The sequence below is a fragment of the Rhododendron vialii genome, chromosome 2a, assembly GCF_030253575.1.
Source record: "Rhododendron vialii isolate Sample 1 chromosome 2a, ASM3025357v1".
NCBI lineage: Eukaryota > Viridiplantae > Streptophyta > Magnoliopsida > Ericales > Ericaceae > Rhododendron > Rhododendron vialii.
The window spans coordinates 5,084,681-5,099,378 of record NC_080558.1 but is presented as its reverse complement, the minus strand read 5'-3'; the positions used below and the strand labels follow the sequence as shown (position 1 = coordinate 5,099,378).

Below are 14,698 nucleotides of genomic sequence, written 5' to 3'. Positions count from 1 at the left end.
TACGTTCTAGTTCAAAGCCTCCGCTTTCTGCTTCTAGAAACCGTGTGCTTCATTTCATTTCAGTTTAGTGAATGTTTGGCAAGCTACTCTGAATTTTCGGGCTATTTATTTCTTGAATCTATATAGGGGAGATAAATGAGCCGAACGAGCTAAGCAGGTGGTTAATCACTAAATGCCTATTCTGAGGGTGCATTTGAATCATGAGTCAAGTAACACTACAAGAAAAATGAAAATTGGTGACGAAAAAGTGGCGACGAAAAAGTGGCGACGAAATTTAATTTCGTCACTAAATGAGTATATTTAGCAACGAAAAAATAAATTCGTCACTGTTTTGACAACTTTCGTGACGAAATAAATAATTTCGTCACCAATTATACATGTTTAATGACGAAAAAATATTTTCGTCACCAAAGGTACCCATTTGGCGACAAAATACATTTTTCGTCACCGAAAGCTTAAAAAAGGTGACGAAACAATTTTTCGTCGCCAAAGATAATCATTTGGTGACAAAAAATATATTTCGTCGCTGAATGAGAGCAATTTAGTGACGAAATATTTTTTTCGTTACCAAATGCTTACCTTTGGTGACGAAAAATAATTTCATCACCATTTTAACGCTTTCAGCGACAAAAAATATATTTTGTCGTCAAATGGTACCTTTCGTGACGAAATTTATGATTTGCGCTTTGTCACTAAATGTATTTCGGATATAACTCTTTACTTAAATCTTCGATTGAGATAATTCAAATTGGGTTTGAACAATAACTCAATTGACTACAACTTTCATGTTTATCAAAATTGCTAATTTTAATGTTTAAAGGTTCAAAATTACATTCGAAATATATTTTCATGTTAAACATATGTGTTATATATTAGATATTTCAAAATCTTACAGAAAAGTGTGTGTAGAGCAGTTGGTCGGAGCTTGCGCGAAAAACTCAAGAGATTCGGGTTCAAAACCCAGCAGGAGCAAGAAAGAAGGATTTTTTTTTGCATATGAAAACATCTTTTGCAACGAAAAATTTCGTCACCGATTTCTTATATTGGTGACAAAAATTTTCGTCACCGATGTAACTCATCGGTGACGAATTTTTTCGTCCCAAAAGGAATAATTGATAACAAAAAATTTCGTCGTCAAAAGCACAACAAGCGAGGAAAAAAATTTCGTCACCAATTATTCACTTTTTGGTGACGAAATATTTCGTCAACAAAAGGTACTATAGGTGACAAAAAATAGATTTCGTCACCAGGTAGGAATCCTCGACAACCTTTAGTCGACAATTTTTTTTTCATCACCTATATTATTTGTGACGAAAAATATGCAATTTATGACGATTTTCATTCGTCACCCAATTGAATTTTTCTTGTAGTGTAAGTAAAGTTTACCAAGTAAAGGTAAAAACGATGGAAAACAGATGATGTTGCTAAAATTCTCAAATTCCCCAAGGAATTTACATAACGACAAAAGAGAGTAAAAAGGTGAAACCCAGTCAGTGCACGAGGCTCGATCCAGCCATTGCAGGGTCTGAAGAATATTGATGTACTTAGCCTTACCTCTGCAAGCAGAAAGACTGTTTTCGTGACTCGATCCCAAAGTAACCACAAATTGGACAACTTTATTAGTAGTAAAAAAATCAACCACGAATTTTCACTGATCGAAGTCTATCTGATCGTTCACTTTCAAATCAGTAGATTCAGTACGAAAGCCAACCCAATGAAGTTCAACAAAACTGCCGCCATGCTCACAGCCCTGCCCTTCAAACCGCGACTCCCGCCGGTACTCACTGGCACTGGCACTAATGGTGTCGTGGTACTCACTGGCGGTGTCGCGGTACTCACTGGCGGTGTCGCTGAAAAATCAAAAGAAATATAATTAAGCTAAATATAGAACATGCGATTGAGCACCCGTAAACTTTACCCGTTCTCTTGAACTTAACTTAAATTTGAAAATTTTGTGCTTATTTGAATTTTTTTTACATTTGTTAGTTTTACGCCAAATTTTTTTGGGTTATATATTGATTCGTCTCGACGAAAGGAATCAAAAAAGTAATTTTTTTTTTACTTTTACCCAAGTATTTTGAGAAATAACCAATTTTTTGCAAAAAAAAAATGACATTTTTGCTCCGTAAAGAAGTTTTTCTCAATGATTTAAATCCAAATTCAATGATATTTGAACCGTATTTATGTATATTACCAAAGTCTTTAATTTATAGCTGCTTATGTACTTGGTAGCTTTGTGAAGTTAGATCTATTTAGTTTTAGACTAAATTCTTTTTCATTTTATGTCCAAGTTTTATACTCCTACTTTTTTCAATTTGTCTCTCAGAAAATGAAATTTAAAAAGCAAAAACAAATTGACCAAAAACAAAAAAAAAAGTTTCAATAAATATGAAAACAACTCAAAAGGTCAAATATTTAGCCTTTTCACGACATGAATCAATCTAAAATTGATCCATAATTTATAACTTGTTCAATTCTTTTCGTTGAGAAGAAAAACGACCAAAAAATTTATAGATTTACTAAAAGCAAAATAAGACCAAACTCGAATGCATGTATGCTAGTAAATTTGAGTTTGGATTGAAAAGTTAAGGAACATTTTTTTTTTGTCTTTATTTGAATTTTTTTTGCATTTGTTTGTTTTGCGTTAAATTTTTGTGACTTATTGATTCATCTCAACGAGAGCGAGAGGAATTAGGAAAATAAAAAAAAATTGATTGAAACTCATAATTTTTTTGATAAAGAAAAAAATAAGTCAATAAGATAACTTTTTTTTTACTTATTCTTGTCTTTTTGGGGAAAAAAAATTATGAGTTCTGATCATAAATTTTTACTTTTTCGATTCTTTTCGACGGGACGAATTAATAAATCGCAAAAATTTGACGCAAAATTATCAAGCTACTACATGGTACCTGGAATTTCACCAACGAAAGATCCAAGCTCAAATCGAAAATGACAACTCGGCCTTAAAATTCTTCCGCCCGCCGGCCCAACACAGCAGTAGTTGAAATTCGGCATCTCCTCGATCGCCCCCTGAATGCAATCGCTGCAATCCGATTTGGATATATCGGGCGTGCACTGCGCGAGCGCGTAGACGGTTTGAGAGTCCGGTCCGGTCGCGTTCCCCGATGCAAACTTGACGCGGGACCCGCCCGCCGCGGCCTGGTCCCCAAGGCTTTTCAGCAAGTTCACCAGCACGACCTTGAATTGCTCCACGCTCGTGACGTTTCGTTGGACGTTCCACACCGGGTAGCTCGGTTCCGGTTGCATGACCCCCTCCATCGACTTGTTCGAGTACCGCAACATGCAATCGTCGCGCCACCCGATCGCTTCCTTCCCGTCGGGGCAGAGTTCCGTGAGCTTGGCGATGGAGTTGTTAATGCACTCGCGGCAGACGCCTAACTTAGTGTCGGCTCTGCACAGCACGAGCGCGTGAACCGTATCTGGATTTTCGCCGGTTGAGGAGTTGTAGAAGCCGTATTGATCCGTGTTGCTGGCGAGGGAGGAGAGGAGAGCGTCGCGGTTGGTTCGGTATGTGCTGGTACTATTGTTGTCGTTACAAACGGAGCTCAGGAAGTTCGGCTGGGCGATGGTGAGAGAAACAAGGTTTATGAGAACTATGTGAGAGAGGAAGAGTGTTCTCCGGAAACCCATTTTCAGAATTGTATTCAAATTAACGATGGATTGAATGATTGTTGGGTAATGTGAAATGCCATGTTCCTTTGCTTCTTCAAGTTATATACTTAGCAATGTTGCTTTGGTCCATCTTCAGAAGAGAAAAACTCCTTTACGGAAGTTCTGCAAAGAAGGTTTTCATGGAGGCGAATAATCTCATCAGTCCAAAAGTGGTTTGGGCGGTCCAAATTTTAATAAACTATTCGCACGAATAATTTATTTAAAATTCAAACTGTCAATTACCGAGAAGAACAGCGAGATGAAACGGTGCGGAAATCTCTTTCTACGGGGCATGAAACTTTTCTGGTGTTTGACAGTTAGGCAGATAAGGAATTTTCTGGTTGAGTAGCGGAGTTTCTTTCAAAATCAAAGGCAGCAGTATATGGACACCCCTTTATCTTTGTTATAATATCACTAATACTCCCTTAAATTTAAATATGAAGAATGACACCACCTAATTTATTTATGCTAACTAGTCGCACCCCTTCCCTTGGGAAATCATGAGATGTGGTGCTTTCTATGGCACTAGTTAGGATTCGGATCTTTTCATACAAAATATGGTAAGAAAGAAACGTTATTAAGGCCGTCACCAATACAAGCACCATCTCTCTCTTTCTCTCTCTATCACAAAACACAAAATTAAAAAATATCAACTCTTCAACTTCTAGCCATAATATTGTAGGATTCCTCATTCAAGAATCTCTAATGCAATCCAACTTTAAAAGCCCAAGAACCAACCCACCCACCCACCGCTCCCCCCCCCCGTCAATTCCAGTCCCAATCTCATACACACACACACAAGACGAGTAGAGGAGAAAGAACAAAAGACAAGAGAGGCTAATAATCATCAACAATGAGAGTTTGAGGTATAGAAAGAGTGAGAAGTGGGGATGACACATGCATGTTATGTGCATGTTGAGTAGTGAATATGCCTTTTTGTTAACAAGTTAGGAAATTTTACCAAGATTTGGGGATGTTATTGTCCACTTTTGAAGTTGAGAGATGTCTGCGGTACAGGCCAATAGATGAGGGGGCATCTATGTAATTTAGTGGCAAGGAATTAAAGGCCTTCGAAAAGAAATAATTATCCCACTTCCCTTATTGGTCCTTTTTCCTTTTGGAGTTTCAACTTTTCTTTTTTGAATGGCAAAAAATAATTTTATTAATTTTTGAAGTTGGTTCAAAGACTAACAAGATAAGGAGAACAACATCATATCTAGGGATGGCAATCGGACCCGTTCCGCTCCGAATCCGCCCCTAATGAAGAGGATTTTTCACCTCATTTCCGGGTATAGGGTTGGGGTCGGGGTAAAAAATCTAAAACCCGGCCGGGTTCGGGTAGGGTTCGAGGTGAAAGTAACCCGCCCCGACATACCCACCCCGAAATTACCCACCCCGAAATGTATTTATATATAAAACTATACTTTTATTACTAATCTAATTATTATTATACTAAATTTGTTTATATTTTTACCCTAATACTTTTATCAATATCAATATACTAAAAAAACTTCTATTCTTACCTTTATATTTCACCATTGTACTAAAATATCACTTTCTTTATAATCATTTTTTTTTTTTAAGTTAATAAATTTTTTAATTTCTTACAGAGCGGGGCGGGGCGGGTAAACCCGTTCCCCAATTGGGGCGGAAACAGGGGTACCCAAAAAATACCCGGTCGGGGTCGTATAATAATTTTCTGGTCAGGGTACGCAAAAACATGCTCCGTGCCATTGCCATTCCTAATCATATCCCTAAGAACAATTACATGTCCAGTCCGAGACCTAATATCCCTTGATTAGCGAGATGCCAACCAAGAAAGACACCCTATGGGACAAGCCCAAGCACCTAATAGCATATATTTTTGAAAAATTGTCAAATTTTTGCTTTCAGTTTTAGAAAAAGGATCAAAATTTTGTAATATTCCAAAATAGAATAATGGACTAACAATTTGACACGGATTGAGTACATGATAAGAACAGGTCTAAGGTCTTCACGGAAGACCAAAAAAAAAAAAGGAAACTTTTTTTGATTAAAATTTGTGACCCTTTTTTTCTTTTTTTAGCATTTACATAAGCAAGTCTATGACCCTATTGACTTTGAAGTAGACTTGGAATAGTTGATGACAACTTGGAAAGTGGAAACGAAGGCCTTCTAAAGTCTGGGACCCCATTGACTTGAAATAGACTTGGAATTGTCGATCGTGGACGACTTGGAAACACGGGCCTTCTTAAAAGTCGGGGGTGGGTGCTCGATCAACTGTGGCGTGCCGTGTGCTACTGCGCTGTCAATGGACCGGACGAATCACCGATTCAACCACAACTCAAACAGAATTTAGCCGCGACATCATAACGGTTTAATAAATAAACTACTAATGGAGTATATTATTTTATAACTTGAGAAACCGTAAAAACGTACATCCCTTGCTTCAGGGTGAGTTCTCTTAAACTTTAAAAAAAAATAAGTTGGTTTTGTTCTTATTTGAAATTTTTTTTTTTTGCGTTGATTATTTTTGTTCCAAACTTTTATGGATTATTGATTATAACTTGAGAAACCGTCAAAACGTACCCCCTTGCTTCAAGGTAAGTTCTCTAGTTAGGCCTGTGCAAAATCCCCGACTACCCGACCCGAAGGGTCTTGGACGGCTTCGAACAGGTGCTTTGGTTGGGTACAGGTTGGCTTCTATTTTTTTTTTTAAAAAAAAAAAAACGAGTTTCGATTTGGGCTTTGGGTTGATGCGTTCCTTACCCATGGGGGGCGGGCCCGACCTGGCCAACCCGAAGGGTAAACCTGACCCGAAGTAAAAAATCGGGCTCGTGGACGGGTCTTTACCATCTGTTGGTTCGGTTGCGGGCCTAAATGTTTCTTACCCGTCATGATCGGATCGGTTTCGGGTCAAACCCGACCCGCGCCAACCCGTGCACACCCCTAGTTCTCCTAAACTTTTAAGAAAATAAGTTGATTTTGTGCACTACTGATGCTTTCAAGTCTTGACATTGCAATTATCAAGAAGCAAAAGGGAGATTGCATTTACATTTACATTGGATAACGTTAACCATTTTACCGCTCTGCTCGTTTCTTTCATCTGATCAAAGCAAAGGGCTAGCTAGGGTTTCCAAACTTCCTAATGGCTTCGAGCGAACACGATCGAGGTCGTTCTCACTACCCGTTTTCCGTTCTTTAATTGCCATTTCTCGTACTTTTTCTACGTTTGAGTTCAAAGTCTCTGTGCTCTCTCTGTTTCTAGAAACCGTGTGCTTCATTTCATTTCAGTTTAATGAATGTTTGGCAAGCTATACTGAAGTTTTGGCTATTTATTTCTTGAATCTATACAAGGGGATAAATGAGCCGAACGAGCTAACCAGGTGGTTAATCAAATGTAAAGTGTTTCAAAAATGTGTTTGAGTTTTAACTTGTTTACGACACGAGCCAACCTCAAATGAGTTTTAATCAAGCTGAATATGAGCCGATTTCAAGTAGTTTGAATTTTCTTTACATCACAAGTCGAATGAGTCGAGTAATAGCTTCTTTGAGCTTGGTTTGACTCTTTAACAAGTTTTAAAAAAATTGTTTTAAGTTTTGTTTATTACCTTAGCAAACCGATCTTAAACAAGTTTTTAATGAGCGAGCGAGAACAAAGATTCCGAGAGAGTAGGGGAGTTGGGCTTTATTATGCATAGAAAACGTAAATAAAAATCGCCTTTTTAAATTTCGGATTGCGGTCATTCAAACATAAATAAAAGTTGTAAAATTACTTGTTTGGAGGGCAATATAGAAGTTGTTTTACTTAGGAGGGTATGAAGTGAACAGTAAGAAGCCTCTGGTTGCACAAAACTGGGGTAACAAATTCTATTTCCAAATTTGGGTATTTCAGGAAATGAGTCTTTTTTTTTCCTCCTCACAACAAGCAAGATTTGCTTTCATTGCTGATGCAAACATTTATCAACTGGAGTAGAATAGTTTTTGGGGTGGGTTTGATTCCATTCTTGACACACTACTACAATATTGTTAAAAAATGATACTTGAAAAAGTGAAAAAATGTCAGTTTTTGAAAAAACTGTAATTAAAACGATTGCAATAGATAAATAATGTCAGCCATCTAAAAAAACTGTGATATAATATATTTATGATGTCACTTTCTAAAATAGTGACATAATTATTCTCTCTTTTTAAAATTAGTTTCTCCTAAACTGTGACTAATATATTTATGATGTCACTTTGTAAAATAGTGACGTAACTATTCTCTCTTTTTAATGTCAGTTTCTCTTGAATTGCGATCTAATATATTTATGATGTCACTTTGTAAAATAGTGACATAACTATTCTTTTTAATGTCGGTTTCTCCTTATAAGTGACATTGAAGAACAAAAATTTATTTTTGGAGAAAACGGCGCCATCTATGAGCGTCGTTGCTTTGAAGTCTCAAATCGGGAGCATGTTGTTACATATGGTATCAGAGCCTGTACCGACTGCAAATGCGAGTGAGACAGAATCTCGACCCCATATGAGGACGTGTGTTCCTAAGTGGGGGAGATTTATGACGCAATACCCCTGGGGAGTTCCAAGTAGGGGTCAACCGGCCTAAGAGCAGGGACCCGTGCGAGGGGTTGTTCGATCGGTGATCAGAAGGTTCAACCGAGGGTAGTCCCACATCGCTAGGTGGAGTGTAAGTTGTGTGCTATAAATAATATATCGTCATCCTATATTGTACAGGGACTTTTAAATCAATGATGGTGCCAAAGCAAATTTCATAGTTAAGTGTGCTCGCACTGGAGTAATCCTGAGATGGGTGACCTCACTGGGAGGTTTGATGGGGTTGGTGTTCAAAGCGGACAATATTATACAGGGCGGGAGCGGATCTTTACAAAAGATGACGGCTTTAAAGCACTTTAACGACGTTTCACAACTGTCATCTTTTACTTTCAATTACTTTTATAAAGCGTCATCTTTATAGATATTAATGACAGTTTCAAACCGTCATTTTCAGATTCAGATATTTAATGACAGCTCCATAGATGACAGTTTCAAAACTGACATCTTTCACGTTTAATGGCATTTTTAAATTGTCATCTTTTACGATTATTGTAGTAGTGACAATTTTCTCGGAAGCATATATCAGCCATTTATTTACGATGGTTGGGGTATCTTGGTTAGTTTACGCGCATCTCAACTAATTCCGTCCGGCCTCCTTGGTCCGTCAAAGGCCGACCATCCACGCCGGATCTAGGGAATTTACAAGAAACTACTCTCTTGCAACTTGACCCAAGAATCGAGCCCTGATCACTTGTGTTGGGAGCAAATCCACCGATCAATCGGACTAATTAGATATAACAAAACATCAGATAACTCTTCCCTAAATGCTTCTTTTCCGATTCCTCCCAATTTGGCAAGCCTTTATCCACCTCTCCCTTCCTTCTGAACCTAGGATCTTGCTGCACCAATCGCAAGTCCATCACCCTCTCTTGCACCTCCTCTCCTCTTCTCTCTCTCTCTCTCTCTCTCTCTCTCTCTCTCTCTCTCAGATAAGATTAGATGAAGGAAAAAGGTTTGAAGTGGCTAAAGGTGCTGCCCGGACAAGTTCAACCTTCGTCCACATCTATCATCAAGCCAACCAAACTGCCAACTGTCTGGCAAGACTTGGATTTTACCCTGGCCGATGCCATGGGTGATGGTCATCTTAGGACCTAGACTACGACTCTTGTAGTCTTTTTTGAACACTTTATGTATACTGTTTATGTGGCTTGTTGACATTGATCGTCTAAATTAATGCATCACTTTCTGCTTGAAAAAAAAAAAGAAGTGGCTAAAGGAAATGCCTTAGACCAATTGTTTGGTAAAATATTGTTTTATGGAGTACATAAGATCCCTCATCCCTTCTTCCCCCCATGCAACATAGCCAAGAACTTCACTGCCTTTGTATTTAATCGCAGAATATTTCACTTTTAATGCTCTGTCTTCTTTGACGTAAAAATATGACGTGCAATATTTTTACGGCAAAATGTTTTACCTATTTTTACGGCAAAATGTTTTACCTATTTTCTCCCATTTGACAATGTAATTGCATATTGATAAAAACAGTAAAATGAGAGATGCCATTTATAAGATTTCCACAACACTGGTTTTCCAAATCAGTTTTTCTTTTAAAAGAGAATGATACTATATGAACACAAATTTATATAGCAAAATGCAAAATTTGAAAAACCGAAGGATTTGAATGGGCCGGGGCACCGCCTACCACTAGGCTTATACTAGTTAATTTTAGGTTGGAATCCTCTGATGAAATCTTACACTCAAAATTTGAAGTACAAAAAGTACTAGATTTTTGTTGGAATCTTGTTTATGCGTGTAATCAGAGCTACTATTTTATTTTCAGTTGCAGTAAGTTTGCGGTGGTGGATTTCTTTCGGTTGTTTTCGTTTCAGTATTTGTTTGTACTTGTTTTGGCCGCAAGCACATCTCACACACTTCACACTATGTTCCGTCATTTGACAATTATTGATCTTCGCTTGTTGTTGGCATGCCTAGGCCTTTTGTTGGCTTTTGTCTTTAGGCAATAGCATAGTATGTAGTTTTGTCTTTACTGCTTTGTGGATTAGTACGCTGTATTCTGTTCTTTAGGCCTTAGTTTGGTCTTGGCTCGTCGCCGGTGTGTCTTTATTGTTGTAACGGCGACAACACAATTGTATTTTTCTTCTTATTATTATTAATGTATTTCTTGCTCTTCCTAAAAAAATAATTAAAATTACTAGTACTATTTTTTCAACTTTCTCTTCGATTTCTTATATCAAAATCATGCCACAAAGAAAATATTATTTACTTGTGTTTCCCCACCACCACCAGTAAATAGGCATGGTTACGGAGCACGCGTTTTGTTCTTACTTACTAAACGCGTAATCACTATGCACGATTTTTTCGTATTTTACATGCCTCTTGGCCGCACGTAATTACAGTTGGCCGTATCAAATTACACTTGGACGCTTGGAATTGCATATGGCCGCGAAATAGTGAAAGCGTGATCATTGTACACAATTCTTTTGTGTTTTACATGGCTTTGGCCGCGAGGATTTACACTTGGCCGCATTAAATTACAGTTGGCCGCTTGGAATTGCATCTAGCCATGAAATAGTGAAATCGTGATCACTGTACACGATTCTTTCGTGATTTACAAGACTCTTCACCGCAAGGAATGACACTTGGCCGCAAGAAATTACACATTACCGGTTGAAACTACAGTTGGCCGCACTTTATTGAACTTGCGTTTCATTTGGGTACCTTGGAATTTGCTTCATTACTGGAATACTGACCGCTTCGATGACTAATGAGAACCCAACAACACAACACCCCATTCGACTGAGACTGATGCTCGTGTTTGTGTGTGTTTGTGTCTGTTTTTATCGTTATTTCTCATTATTTTTCTTGCATTTGGTTGATGAGAAAGCGTGCTGAAGAACCGAAAAAGTTTCATTAGTTTGGTTCTTCTTGATAACTGGATCTTTGGTCCAGTTTGCGCGCACCTCAACGAAATCCGGATTCTTGAAGTTAGGGACCGAACAAACGGTGGCCTCACGGTATGGAATGTTTGGTCTCTGTGAAATTCGAACATGTTCGGTGGCCTCACGGTATGGAATGTTTGGCCTCCGTGAAATTCGAACATGTGATCACAAACACTTATTGCTTTTCCCATTCCCACTTGGAATACAACTTCTGATTCTCGCTTGAGGGATTTGTGTCAATATGTTTACCACAACTTCTTCAGGAGCCCAAATTAACGACCGGACACACAGTGGCCCATGGGTTTGGCCTCCATGAAATTTGAACATGTGATCACAATTATTGTTTTTCTCATTCCCACTTGGCGAGTTCAAAGTCTTCTGTTCTTTTTGTTTGTAGAAACAGAGAGTTCCATTTCAATTATGGTCAGAGCCTCACGTAGTACTTCAGTGCATTGGCTATTAAACCGAATTTTTGGTTAGTATTTGTTTGCTGAATAGCTGAAGATTGTAGTTTATTTGATGAAAGGAGGCATGGGTTTGTGATTTATTTTTCTACATTCTTGCCAAATTGTTCGTTACTTATTCTTAATGGAGAATGGTGCATTTTTAATTTTTTTTTTAAAGATTAGCGAGTTAACGAATTGAGCAGTTGGCATGTTAAACTTGTAATTAACCATCATAAACCATTTGTTATTCGGTTCGCTGCCGTATTTTTGTCATATAAGTAAAATTAGGACAAACCATTTGTACAAATTTTGGTGTTAAGTAATGCATCATGAGCCTTTTTTGACAATAGTGTAGATCAACATCTCCACCGTGGCTTCAAATTTGGGGCTGACAAATTCTTTGGAAGTCTTAAGCGGCATTGTGGCAAGTTCGCATCTCTAAAAATGCCTCCAACCAATATGCCTAATTTAATGTAGCATATTTTACTTTAATAGGTTTTTATCTTTTATTTTGTTAAGTTTTGGAGGCCTTGAGGGTAAAGATTTCAAAGCAAAGATTTGACATCTTACCTTTTCAAATGTCAAATTTGACATGAGAGAGGAGGAATCAAACAGCACCGAAGTAATTGACATATTAGTTGGAGTTGGTTCAAATGCCAATTCATCCACTTGGCACGACATGTCAAATTTGATTTTGTACTCTTTTTCTTCTCGAGGTTGACTGAAATGTCTCTTAGATACATACACAAACTTAATATCTGGACTTGAGTTTAGGGGCCGGGCCTCCCATGTTCCGACATAATGTACCACATATGAATTCTGCTATATATGTGAAAATAGCACTTTGTTTTCCATTTTTTCTTAAAACAGTACCATTATGGCATTACCGCTCTTAACGATCAATAACTTTACCTTGACCATCCAAACTCTTGACAAATTTTCTATTGAGCCCCTTTCATGGAAATCCTGCATCTGCCACCTGCTTGAGTCATCTAAATTAATAGCTCCTTAGATGGTGTCTGTTTCGCTGGTTCATCAATTTTTGGTGCTAATGGTTGCAGTGGGAACTGGATACTTCCTTTCTTGGGAAACATAGGTAGCTTCTTCGTAGTTTTCATATATGAGAAGAGTGGGTTTTGTCGTTGCTCTTATCTGTGTGAGGGCATGTTTGTTAATTAAAGCTTTTGGAATACAACTTCTGACCACCAAGAACGTTTTATAAAGCTCTTTGATCCCTGAATTTTGAGTATCCTACTTTCATGCAATTCACAGGGCACCAAGATCATTTTATAAAACTCTTTGATCCCTGAATTTTGAGTATCCTACTTTCATGCAATTCACAGGGTTCAACAAACATAATGGAAGTCGCGTCGGTGTGTTTATCACAACTTCTTACTTTGGTCCTAAACACTTTGATGCTAAAAGAATTAGCTTTTACAAATATATAAGATTTGACAAATACCATCTTAGCGATGCTTCTTCTCGCTACAGATGAAGGTATACTTGAAGATGATCAAAACAGTTGCCTTAAATGAAGAGATCAGAGACAACCAGAAAACTGAAGGCCTTGTTTCATGAGAAGGAAGGCACTCCTGAAAATCTTCAGGAGCTCTTTTCTCTGGTAAGCAGCTCAAGGATGACCACAAGCTTGTTGACCATGGTATTCGGTCAAACTGCACTCTCAACCTTTACCTCTAAGATATAGACAAGATAAAGCTTCTTGTCTACATACCATCGAATAAGAAAACACTTGAACTTGAAGCAAAGACTCGTGATACTGTCGAGAACATTAAATTTTTGATTCAGACAAAAGAAGGCATCCTATCAGAACAGTTCACTCTTTTCTACGATGGAGAGCTGCTGGATGATAACAGAACTTTGGCCTCTCTCGGTATCCAGTCAGAATAAATGCTTTATTTGGTTCTCAACCCAAGAGATGTGGTGTTAGTTTCTGTGAAAATGCAAAGCGGAGAAATCCTGAAACTTAAAGTTAAGGTCTGGCATACTGTTCAGGACCTCAAGGCAATAGTTCAAAGTATGGTTGGTTTTGTGGCTAGCGTGGAGGATCTAACTTTTGCAAGCAAGCTACTTGAGGATTCCAAGACTTTAGCTTGTTATAACATCAAGGAGAACTCCCTTTTGGAGATGTTGCCTTTGAACTTTACGATTTTTTTGAAGAACTTGAGTGACAAAACTCTAGTTCTTAAGGTGTGCAAGGAGGACTGGGTCTTGGATGTGAAGAAAAAGATTTCTGATGAGGAAGGCTTTCCAGTTAGAGACATTCGTCTCATTTTTGCTAGAAGAACACTGGAGGATGATCGAGATCTGGCTAGCTACAATGTTGAGAAAGATTCCATTCTCCGTGAGTATTTGGAAATGTTTTTACTTTTCTGGTGGGCCTTAGGCAAGGTGCTAATTTGCCTATATGTAGTAGAGTTGCCTCTTATTTTTTGGTCAGTATCCGGGCTCACAACCACCATCATTCATATTAACTCCACTACCATTAGGCTGTTTGAATCATGGGTGGGTGGAGGAATTTTATGTTTTAAACTTTTCTTTTCTCGTCCCTTGCTTTCCATGTCTCCGCTAATATCCTTGATCCAAATACAGCCTTGGTACTTGAATGCTATGATAAGAGAAGATATTGAGAAAACCTAGTGAGTGATGTAATAGTTGGTGAATTCTCCTTCTACAGATTGGATTTTACAATTGCATTGCTGATTTTGCTGTCAAGAAGGGGACAGCAATGGTAGCTTGGAAGAGCTTCAAGCATGCTTCAGGATTTCAGGTTTGGCAAAACTATCAGCTGAATATTTCACCAAAATCTGCATTTCTTTCTGACGATCTGTTTTAAGTACGATCGTTTTTCGATGGATTTGTTGGACGTAGTTATATGGGAATAGATTCAAAGCAACTCCAACATAATCTTGCATTTTCTTACCATTGTTATCCAGACATTAAGAATAGAAAATATTCATACTAAGTCCCTTAATGAGAACTTAGCTGATTGATAAACCTCCCCAGGATGAGATAAAAGTTAGGTCACACTTGTTTGACAGGATTAGATAAAAGTATACTTAAGACACA

General features: G+C 38.0%; 3 protein-coding genes across 5 annotated transcripts in view; 2 read left to right on the top strand and 1 right to left on the bottom strand.

The window, feature by feature from the left end:
• The window catches only part of LOC131313241 (polyubiquitin 11-like), a 66,001-nt gene that overhangs the window by 37,903 nt on the left and 13,400 nt on the right, over positions 1 to 14,698 (top strand). The gene's annotated exons all lie outside the window — the stretch shown is intronic.
• Positions 1,597 to 3,808, bottom strand: LOC131313259 (cysteine-rich repeat secretory protein 38-like). Its single transcript, XM_058341475.1, has 2 exons — positions 2,910 to 3,808; positions 1,597 to 1,850 (listed from the first exon to the last, which is right to left on the bottom strand). The coding sequence occupies exons 1-2, from the start codon at positions 3,649 to 3,651 to the stop codon at positions 1,681 to 1,683; spliced, it is 912 nt and encodes a 303-aa protein (XP_058197458.1). The 5' UTR covers positions 3,652 to 3,808; the 3' UTR covers positions 1,597 to 1,680.
• On the top strand, positions 13,143 to 13,519 carry LOC131316988 (polyubiquitin-like). Its single transcript, XM_058346570.1, has 2 exons — positions 13,143 to 13,232; positions 13,322 to 13,519. Exons 1-2 carry the CDS (start codon positions 13,143 to 13,145, stop codon positions 13,517 to 13,519), a joined length of 288 nt encoding a protein of 95 aa, XP_058202553.1.

Bases quoted from the DNA above. Each gene is read 5' to 3' on its own strand.
- LOC131313259 (XM_058341475.1), bottom strand. From the start codon at position 3,651: ATGGGTTTCCGGAGAACACTCTTCCTCTCTCACATAGTTCTCATAAAC. The intron at 1,851-2,909 runs GTACCATGTAGT...TTGATTTTTCAG, and splicing joins TTTCGTTGGTGAAATTCCAG to CGACACCGCCAGTGAGTACC.
- LOC131316988 (XM_058346570.1), top strand. From the start codon at position 13,143: ATGAAGAGATCAGAGACAACCAGAAAACTGAAGGCCTTGTTTCATGAG. The intron at 13,233-13,321 runs GTAAGCAGCTCA...GATATAGACAAG, and splicing joins TTCAGGAGCTCTTTTCTCTG to ATAAAGCTTCTTGTCTACAT.